The 11,259-nt window shown below is 42.9% G+C and overlaps 1 protein-coding gene across 1 annotated transcript; it reads left to right on the top strand.

Annotated features, from left to right (window-relative positions):
* The first annotated feature begins 638 nt into the window (after positions 1 to 638).
* MAL2 (mal, T cell differentiation protein 2) lies at positions 639 to 10,580 on the top strand. The gene is made up of 4 exons (XM_068397106.1): positions 639 to 773; positions 3,134 to 3,304; positions 8,025 to 8,183; positions 10,509 to 10,580. The coding sequence occupies exons 1-4, from the start codon at positions 639 to 641 to the stop codon at positions 10,578 to 10,580; spliced, it is 537 nt and encodes a 178-aa protein (XP_068253207.1).
* The last annotated feature ends 679 nt before the right edge of the window (positions 10,581 to 11,259 follow it).

Raw genomic sequence — 11,259 nt, 5'->3', positions numbered from 1 at the left:
TGAAATGTTTTCGGTATTTTGAATGGGCAACCTAGTAGGTTCCTTAAAAAAAAAAAAAAAAAAAAAAAAGGTGCAACCTCGTAATTTTGAAGCCTCAAGTATCCGTAACCGGAAGGTAAATAACCACCTTTTGCAAACTGGCGTTAGGAAAGAACGCCGTAACTCTGGCTGGGTCTGACTCAGGACTTGTGCATGAGCAGCGCTGCGCTCCAGGGCCAACGCTCCCCGCGCTCCCGGGGACGCCGACAGCCACCGGCCGGACACGGCCCGGCTCCGCGGGGCAGCCGGGAGGCCCGGGCCGGGGCGCAGCGCCCACCAGCCCGCCCCACCACCGGCCGGGAGAAGCTAGCCCTGCCCGCCCCCACCGCCGCGGCCTCCGGCCAGGCCGGGCGTGGTGAAGCGGAGCAGGTCCAGTCCCCGGTAACCCGGGCATGTCCGCCGCAGGCCCGGGCGAGGCGAGGTGGCGGGGCGGGGCGGGCCCGGCGCTGGGGCGGGCAGGAGGGCGGTGGCCGGGGCGGTGTGCACAGGCTCGCCCGCACCTGCTCCCTCCGCCTCCTCCTCGCCCACCTGGCCGCCGCTCGGCGGTCCCCACCGCGTTCGGCAGAAGCAGCAGCAGCAGCAGCCGCCGCCACAGCAACATGTTGCCCAGGGGGACCTCGTCCATGCCGCCGCCTCCCAACCCCGCTCCCTACTTCCCACCCCCCCGGGTCACTTTGCCCTCCGGCCTGGAGATCCTGCGCACCTACTCGGGAGCCGTCATCTTCCTGGAGATCGTGAGTGCGGGGGGGGGGGGGGGGGGGGGGGGCGGCCACCGGCCTTCCCGCGCTTTTCCCTCCCCTCAGCGCCCCGCCACGGCTCCGCGCCCCGCCGCCCTGTGCCCGTGTCCTTCCCGCCTAGGCGGTGGTGCCCGGAGCCGGGGGGAAGGGTACGTGCCTCTGCCCGGGGACGGACGAGCGGCAGCCCCGCGTCGCCCGCGCTCACCTGCCATTTTGTGAGTGGGAAAGGTGCGGGCGGCGGGGCTGCGGCAGGGGGGAGCCCCCGGGCTGCCCCGCGCCGGCCCTGGGCCGGTGTCTGGGACATGAGGCTGTGCCGGGAAGGGCAGCGGGACCCGTCCGCGCTCCCCCCGGCCTGCCCCAGCGTGTTTGCTCCCCTCGGGCCGGCTGGCGGTGGCGGCGCGGCGCTTCCCCCCCGCCCTGGCCGGGCGGCACCGGGAGGCCCATTGAGATGAGTTTCACGGGGGTTGTTGAAGCTGTCGAGGACTTTGAGTCACACAGAGTCCTAGACCCAAAACCCACCATGGAGACTTACGGTGGTTTTTGCCTGTGTGCGTGTGTTGCGGGTCCTATGCAAACTCCTGCAAGTACGTTTAATTTCCTGTGCGTCTAAGAGCATACTGGTGTTACACAGAGCTGAGGACCTTTGAGCTGAGGCTGAGTATGAGGCTGTGCAGGGCCGTGGTACTAATTAGTAGGAGAAAAAAAAATCCTTGGCAGAACTCATCTGAGTTTGTTAATATTTTTTTTTTTTTCTTGGGGTCAGAGCAGAATAGTGCTTGGCTCCCAGTCTGTGTGATGGATCCCACTCTGCAAGCTGTAAAACTGCACCTGAGCAAAGATCTCAGAGCACAGGTCCGGACACTAAATCAGGCCCTGAGTCAGTAGGGTAAAAAGGTTCATTAGGCTGGCCAACCTATTATACATCTGACAGCCAAACTGGACAGGTGTACTATGAGGGAAATGGCACCACAGTGGGCGCTGAGATTAGCGGTCGGTACAGTAGATTTCTAAATTTATTTTTAAAGAAGCCTGCAAGGTTGCACATTCAAGATACTGAAAACATTTCGTATGTCTCTGCTTTTTTTTTAACAGACACTTTCTGCTATCCCTTTTGCTTCCTCACTGCCCATCACTATCTGGTCTCTGAGTAACACACTTGCACCTGCAGTCTTGTGAAACTAGAGAAAGTTTGGTTCTTCACAGCAGCTAAAAAAGGAACCCTAGAAAACATCTTGAAGGCTAATATGTAAACCCCGGGGAGCTTTGAACTGAGACTAGCAATGCATCATATATGCTGCTGCAATGTAACAAGAGAGAGGAACCAACTAATTTTATAGCAGGCATTTTTGAAAGGTATCTCTCATCCAACCTCGAATCAAAAGAAAGTTCTCTGAATCTGAAAATGTAACCTCTGACTTTGTAGTTGTAGATATGGAGGATTTAAACAGGAAAATAGTAACTTGCTTGGAAATTGATTGTAGCTGTCATTACACAGCAGGTTGGATTATGAAGTTAAATCTTTCTGTAATAAGTGAACATACTTCAGATGGGAATCCTTTTTTATAAAGAGGCAGGATTTGCAGGGAGAAATAGTACCCTTCCTTAGGCCAAGCGATGATTAAACCAAGCAAGCCTTAGAGTACGTAAATTCTCCATCAGCCCATCATAGCACAGCATCCCCACCACTCATTCGCTGTGATCAGTACACTGAAAAGAAAATCGGTGGTGCTGAATTCTTCCCTGGGTTATGATAATTCCGGAAAGCTCTATGTTTTTCTAGTTGCAACATAATTTACAACTTGCCTTATTCTGTATTCTAGTTTTCTCTTTCACTTTATTGCTGAATGTGTTCTCTTTCAGCTTTTTATTACAAATGCATTGAAAAAGAGGGTGTAGCTTCATCTCTTTTCTGTATCTCATCTGATTAGGACTGCAAAACTAAAGACTATGAGATTGAATCCAAATCTGATGTACATCCTTGTCATGCTAACTTTAGTATATAGAGAGGTTTGTATATATGTGTGTGAACCACTTTTTCACATTTCTTATATTTCCCTCAAAATGAGAGTAAGGGTAAAATTTTCAGCAGCAGCATGCAAGTCACCTGGGCTTGTAAATCCCATTTTCAAGGCTACTTTAAGAGCTTTTAAGAATTTCAGAGTGGCTTCATCTTACTGCCACTTAGTGCCTATAATTTCTGAGAAGAGCACTTGGGCTCTCTGAGTACTTTTGAAGTGTTTCCTCTTGGTTTCTAAAAGTAATTTGAGGACGTGTTGATGTGTGATACTAGTTCTTAGGCAGAACGGACTGAATAAAAGTTATCTCTCAGTTCACCGTCTGTATTCCTTTCCTTGCAGCTCTTTGGAACATTAGTCTGGATTTTGGTAGCTTCTACCCGAGTTCCACTGCCGGTGCTGCAGGGATGGGTAATGTTTGTAGCAGTGACTGCATGGTTCCTGTCCATTGTGTTCCTGTGTGTGTTCCTCTTCGGTTATGCAAATAGAATTGCTGTCAACTGGAACCAGACGGTAAGATTTTTTTCTTTATTTAAGGATTCCCTTTGTTTTATAAACTGAAAATCATTTCATGAGAAGTACTGATCCGAAGCCTGGCTTTCTGTTTTAATGGAAAGTTTTTCAAAAAAGAGGAATTCAAAACAGGAAAAAGAAAGAGGAGGGCTTCAAGGATGGTGGAGGAAATACAGGACCTCTTTTATGATGGAGGCTGAAAGAGCCCAGCTTTTGAAACTGATTGAAGGAATATACTTGTCCTCTATGAGCACATAAAACGTGTGAGCAGCAGGAAGAGGACTAGTTTAACAAGGCATGATGACAGATTGGTTTGAATGGCCAGAAATAATTGTGGACTGGAAATGAGAACATATTTTCTGACTATTAGACAAGTGGTAGTAACACCCTGTGAATAATGAGGGGTAGAAAGATACATCTAATATTGTAAAGGAAGTGATACGTTTGTGAACACATTGTGTGATGCAGTTGTCTGAGATATCACAGACTGGATAAAGCACCCAGGAAGTCTCCGTCAGTTCCTAAGAAAGTCTTCTGCTGACGTTTGGGTCAATTCCTTAAAGCTAGGGTAGCATTGGTGAGTGGCTGGTAGACCTTAGGTAGCCAAAGACAGCGTAACATGCAGTATGATATAGCTTAACATCTTTTTAGGAGGCTTAACATTTATCTTTCTTAGAGGAAGCCTGGTGAGACTGCAGATATCATTATGCTCTGCTCAGCTTTTCTTTATTGTGAAGACAAGACCTGATTCTTGCTGAAATGGATTGTTATGGCTTGTGCCAGTAGTTCTCACAGACTGTACCTTCCTATTCAAAAAAGGAAGCTGTCGGCTCCGATTTTTACCAACCACATGGATACCTCAGGTTATTGACTGCTAATTTGTGTACTCCTTGGTTGTCATTAACTGTTTTTTACTTTGAGTTTTTAGCGCTCAAGTAGTTGAGCACAAGATGGTATCACTCTCTGACATTACTGGAAGTGAATAATAAGAGGTGGCAAAACTGTGATCAGAATGGGAATTTCCAAAAAATCTTCCAAAAGGACCAGAACTTCTAAAATATTAAAGTACGGCTGTTTGTAACTGCTGATCACCTTCACTTTCTTCCTATGCGGCTTAGTTTTCCTATTGACACTTTTCTTGATCACAGCTGTAGTTGCATGCCTCAGTATCAACATCTGTGGTTATTTATCTGTTTAAGTTATTCAGACTGGATTCTATTAAAACAAACTTTAGCACTTTTATAGTGAATACACATACATACATTGTCAGCTTTCCAGCACAATACAGGCAGTAATTAGGCTAATAATGAGTTACAATCACAGAGACCTTTACAGGGATTTATGCTGCGACATCCTCATAAGTTATGATGCAACAAAGCCCTTGAGCATGTGCATAACTTAAGTAAATTAATAGTGTCCCGGGTTTCATTGAAACTGTTTGCCAATTTACAGTCACGCATCTATTTAGGAGTTGCTGGGTGAGGGCATAGGCTTTTATATTGAAAATGCTATACAAATGTTCATCTTATAACAGTTGTGTAAGTGCATCTTACACATTGGCTACTTGATGCTGGCAGTGATTTATTGTACTGTTAATTTTGTCCCCTTGTATATGATAAATTACTGAAAAACTTTCTGTCAGGAAATTGCTATATGACTTGTAGAAAAGCTGTATCTGTGGGATGCTGTAACTTAATCTAAAAAGTTGTCATAACTAAGTCAACATCTGAAATAAATGCAAAGTTAATCTTTTTATTTCTAACACGGTAGTTGAAATCCAGCCCCTTCCAGCTGTCAATAAAAATAACATTAGATAGATCATTTGACCACTATTTTCAGGTACCCAAATGTTCTGTAACTTGTTGGCACTAACCACAAGGATTTTACCTTCTGTTGCAAATAATTACTGGAAGCACTAAAACTATTTTTATTACTATAAAATAAAAAGATGTACCTGTTTGGTTTAGGTTGGAGTGTATTTAGATAAATACATGTCTTTTGCTGTTTCATAAATCAAATTTACAATAGAAGTCAGAAGCTACAGGTCATTAGATTAGGTCAAAAATGGGAAGAGTCATAGCTTAGTTATATTGGAGTACTATAGCTTCATGTAGAGATTCATGAACAAATGTGGTTTAAGACTCCAGGAGTATAAATGTAAGTTTGAAAAATAGCATGGGATTCTGACAGCCCTGCATTTAGAAATCCTTTATGTCATAAGTAGCTCCGTCGATACTAACAGAGATACTTAAAAAATAAGATGCTACGCAGTGAAAAATGGGTGAAAAGACGGACTTTATGGAGGTACATCACTCTATACATCACTATTAAACCAGAGGGTATGACAAATACTGTCCTTTACAGCCTGACTCACAACAGACTCATTTACAAAATTAGATGTGAACTAACATACCATGCAGATCTGGTAGGGTTTTACATACACTTTGTATGAGGTTTCAATGATTATACAAGTGGGGAGGCAAGGGAGAGTTAGGCACCACGCTAAGAATGACTAAAAACCAAAAAACCCTCCCTCATAAGATCTTGTGTTTTTTGGTCACAGAAACCATAACCATACGAACGTGAAACCTTCCTGATGCTACATAGCTTCACTATAATTGCTGCCAGGAGAAGGAAATTAGAGAGTTTGGCGGGAGAATGAAAGAAATAAGAGTTTGTCTTCTGAAAGTACCTCTCCTATATGCAGTCAGCACTGTCTTCCTCTTGGAGCTATTTGTACTCCTTCGTGAGCAGTGGTGCCAAAAGCATACAGCTGGTAACACTGACATAGTTCACACAAGGTATTTAGCAGCCCAAGAATAATGATGTCCTTGATTACCCATGGGTTTACGCAGACCTTTCAAGTTGCTGGAGTCCTGTGCTATGAAATGGGTATGTCAGGCCATGTTATGGGGTCCAGTATTTGTCACACAGCGAACACACATGCGCGTGCAGTCTGACATGGCATGCGTAGGCGGTAGCATGAAAGATGTGTGTGTCTGTCTGCCAGCTCGAGTGAGCAGGGGGAAGCAACAGCGGTAAGCATCTGGTGGGGAGAAGTGCCTCCCCCAGCTGCAGCAGAGCACCCCAGCTTCTCTGATGCTTCAGCACTCTCATGCTAGAGTAGGTCCCTACTATTTTTTTTGACGAGGTACAGACATTACAGCAGAGCTGGAGACTGAGGGAATGTGTCTTATACCCAAAGCTTGAGATCTGGCAAGCCTAGCACATAAAGGCTATCCAGCTAGGTCAGGAAGCCACCCTCTGCCCCCTTATCTTCTCAGTTCTGTTGATGTCAGTGGGGCCTCCTGGTGATACTCCAAGAAGAAGTAATTGTTTTTAAAAAATGGAAAAAAAAACAAAACAAAACAACAACCCAGCGAGGATGGAAAACCAGAAGTTGGGAATTACTGCAGCTGTTTTGCCAAAACTTGGATTCCCAGTAATTAGCAGTCATTAAGAAAAGCAATACACTCTATGACCTAACCTCAAATGATTATTAATTAAGAGAAAATTATTTCCTGATATAAGTGGAATGGGAAACTGTAGTAGCAGCTTATATCTTAACTTATCAAAACTGACTAGGGTGTAATTTAAGTAGCTTTAGCTGCTATCAGATATGGAACAACTGATGAGTTTGAAAAGCAAATTCTTTCAATAAGAAGAAAATCTCACATCTATGAAAAAACAATTCTCTAAACAGGGAAATGCAGCATATTGTCACTTTGATATCAGTGGGTAGGTAAGGATTTTGGACAGTTATTTCTAGTGCATATGAATGCTGTCTGCTGTTGTGATGGACTCACACGTGGTGTACCCCGGGTTCTCACTCTTGACATACTGGTTGTCCATTGCACTCGAATGAAAAGTGCATGAAGAATTCTTTAGTGCTGGAGATAGACTATATAACGTGGATATCAGCAAAAGGCATACATATACTTATGTATAATTTTAAAAAATATGTCTACGGCTTTTGCAGACCTGCATAGGTATAGGCACAAAGTATATGTTGTATGGACTTGGGAACTGAGTGCAGTGCAGATGTCAGCTTTGCAGACTCAACAGCAGAAGGAGATGTTGGAAGAATGTTTTAGACATTTTAAAACTGTACTGGTACATGTCTTGGATCTTGCTGCGTGGAACACTGGACTCTGAAATACAACCTGCAAAGAGATTTAGGCACCAGAGCTGCTTTTTCGTGTGCTCCAGTAATAGAATTCAGAAATGAGAGTTAGATGTTTAAACCTTGTGTTAAGCTAGCATTCACCACAGGAGGGAATCGCCTATAGAAGGCCAGGCGTTGGGGGACTTCAATCTTGTATTGTGCTGCTTCAATTGTGAGAAAGTCGGCCTGTATGTCCCTTCTTTTTTGTCTAAGCTGTATGAAGGGAGAGTTCTGTAAGCTTTAATAGCTTTAAAGTGATCTAAAAGGTCAGCATATGTACATATAGAAGAGCACATGCCTCAATTTGAAAGACTATAGGGTTTAGGGAGAGGGAGAGTTGCCCTTTATAACTAATTATGTTAGTGAGTTGCTTATAATTGCAAGCAGCTGTGAAAACATGTCCAGGTTAAGCTCTCAATGGATTTAACACTGTTTATCTAAAGTTACTGTTATCAGTGCTCGTTTCATGTTTCAGTGTTGGGTTTTATTTGTACCGAGACTAGAAGAATTAGATATGTATTGCAGCCCAGAATGATTCTGTTATTTGCTTTTCAGGATTTTCTTTTCCATGGGGCTACTTTTGTCTTTTATTTTGGAGCTTTTCTACTGCAAGCAGCAACTACATCGCTGCATCACCTTCCCCGCAAGTTCAATGCCACCACACAAGAGAAGATTCTAGCTGATCATGAATATAACTTAAGCATAGCAGCCTCGGTATGTATTTCATATATTTGTATCTGGGGAACAGAACTCTGTTGTAAGCCCTTGTAGCCAACCATTCAACTTAAGAACTTAACAGCAAGCTAGAATAGAAAGAGGAGCTGTGAAAGGAAGGATTGTCTTTGAGAGCAGCAAGTAATGTCTAACGGTGACATGCAAAAAATATCGGAATAAGCTAATGCGAATGTGATTGGTGCTCGGTTGCTACTCCTCTATAGTGTTTTAAATATATGATCACTACAGCTTACAATTTTTAGATGAGATATTTTGTAAAAGCAATGTTTGTTATTAGAATAGAAGAAAAAAATAACTGAGCCTTCGTCAAAGCATCAGGTGTGAATTTCATGCCTGTGCTCAAATTTTCAGTTGCTTTTTTTAGTACCGTGTATATAGTCCTGAACATGCCATGGGGAAAAAACTTTGGACTAACTCCTTGTGAAGCTCCAGATCGGTACTTACTATATCAGGCATAAAAGTTATCTGTAAGGGCCCCGCTGTCTCTTATGGCAAGGATTAGAGTTCTTTTATTGATAGTGTAAGATCATATTGCATTTTTCTCACCATAGTTGCATCATCACTGTATCTGGTGATGTGGGTGTGCATAGCTGAGTCAGAAAATATACCAGGCTTTAGCTTTCTCCCTGACTGGACTTCTGAAGGGCAAGTAGAGGTGTGCCAGTAGGCTGAACTTGAAGGAACTGAAACTACTGCTCTTATTTTTTTTTTGTACCATCCAGAGGGTATTGCATATGTCAGGGAACTGTATATAGATTAAGCTTCTAAAACCCTCTGTGGGTATCTGTTGTCCTTAAAACTAAATACACCATAAATTTTGCACGGTAAACACCTTCAGTTCATCTTAAGATAAAAACAGATGAACGTAAGGTGTAAGGGTCACATTCTCTCTGGAAGAGGAGACTAAAAAGGAAAGGCCTTTTGCTTTGGCAAGCCAGTCTCTGAAGGGGTGAGGTGGCCTTGTCAGTCTCCAAGTCCAGAGTGTCTCACCATTATCCACTTGAGCACATCTGATCCCTGTGTGGCCATATGGCACGAGGACACAGGTGGTGTCTTATCGCTATCCCTGAACTAAAGGAGGGCTTTATACTAAGCAAGCATCTCAAATTCTACCCCTAAGTGTAGCTCTTCAATTCTTGTTCAGTGTGTTCAGATCCCACTGGTCACTTCAGTCATTTTGTCTGACAACAGGATACTGGGGACTCCAAGAGACCCTTTCCTCCTTCCATACTATTTTTCCAAGGGAGAATTCAGTTCTTCAAGCCCCTCAAATCCCTGTCAAGATAGGGGAGGAGGAGACTCTTGTAACTTGCCTCAGTATTTTTGATTAAGAGATGCTGGGAAATGGTGAATCAAGTAACTGTAGTCTTTAGTGCCTTTGCATTTTTTGCAAAAGCTATGTAATTAGAAAGTCAGGATATACAGAAAAAAAATTTGCAATCCTTTGAAACACTTCGTTAAAACAGTCCTGTCATCTACATGGGAAAAAATAAAAGGTTGCTAACATTGTTGTCTTTTAAAATTACTTTTGTATACTGTGATTAAATCTATTCAAAACTTTAATTGTCAACACTTACATGGAAAGCAAGGGATAGGTTGTTATGACGTGATTGAATTCGTACGTTCTGAGAGACAGAATCCATCGTTGGCACTGGACAATATGAGAAAGTATTTTTTTCAACAATTCGGTTTCTCATTTATTCCTTCTGGTTTACATTACGTATTCAAGTTTGCTGTGGCATGACCTTCAGTTCAAATCTATTCAATTCAGTTCTTGAGCAATAGCAACTTCCTGGCATTTCTCGGGAAGTGGTTTTAATGGTTGGTTATCTGGCCAGGGAGGCCAGATTTGAAGCTGTTTCTGTATTTCTGCAAGTAAAAGAGTTCTGCTTTTAGAGGGATGTCTTCTCAGTTGTTTGCTGGTAAAGACATTAACTTGGAAGCAAATCTGAGATGTTTGATGAGTCTAGATAAGAGAAAACTGAAATACATGGTGTACATGCACACATGATTACTTTATACCATAACTTATGCAGACATTCTGTTTCATATTCTATTTCAAAATGTCTTCTGAAGCAAGCAAGTAAGTTAAAAGCAATAATGTGGGGTTATAACAGAGAGGTTCATGAGAAAACTTCAGAGGATCGCAAACCTATGTTTACCTTAAGCGTTTTGGCTGCGGGAGGTAACTTTTGAATCATTTGTGTTCCTGTATTCATTTAGAATAGAAAAAAAATGGAGAACAATATAATGTGTGATTCACTTTTTTCTTTTTTCTTCTTGTTTTCCTTGCTTCTCGTCTAGATTTTTGCCTTTGCAACAGCTGTTTGTTACGGTTGCAGCACAGCCCTGGCATTAAGGAGATGGAGGCTATAGCAGTTGAAGAGAGGTTAATGCCTGAGTGTTCCACTTCAGATCACATTAAGTGCTACTTGTCTGTTTTACTGTAATCTAATTCCATAAAGACTTTTTTTGCTCAAAATCTGTTTTAAAGTGCTGAAATGCAAATAACCCCTAGTCAGGATTTCCTTAAGAGAAACAAGTTTCCATCTCTTCCCTTTCTAATTTTGACTTTTATTGTGTACTCATTAGAAGCATACTCATTGTATGGTATTAGAGAGTTCAGGGATAAACAGATGTGTCATGAGCAGATAACAGAATTCTAGTGCTAAATCAGAAGAGGAAGAAAATGGAAACTAAACCAACATGTTAACTGCATAGGCAGCTAAAAAGCTCCCCCCTTGTTAAGTCCTGGGATTGGGCCTTAAGTGTTTCGCAGCTTTACAGTGCAGAGCCTTGAGGCTCCTCGTAGAGTCATGGGTTTTCTGCATGCTGCTCCTTGCATGATCAGAGCCTAGGCTGACTTTGTGATACCAACTTAGTATATATATTATTAATTTTGATGTACAGAGAAAATATTTTAAATATCCATCCAGTGAAACCTTTTGATACTCTTTTATAGCCATACCCAGCTATGGTTATCTGATCTTTAAAGCTTACTATATTCCTTAGTAGATGGAAACTGTTTGGGACTGTCAGTCAGTAGTTCATTAGT

The sequence above is a fragment of the Nyctibius grandis genome, chromosome 3, assembly GCF_013368605.1.
Source record: "Nyctibius grandis isolate bNycGra1 chromosome 3, bNycGra1.pri, whole genome shotgun sequence".
Classification (NCBI taxonomy): Eukaryota; Metazoa; Chordata; class Aves; order Nyctibiiformes; family Nyctibiidae; genus Nyctibius; species Nyctibius grandis.
This window is presented reverse-complemented; position numbering and strand designations above follow the sequence as displayed.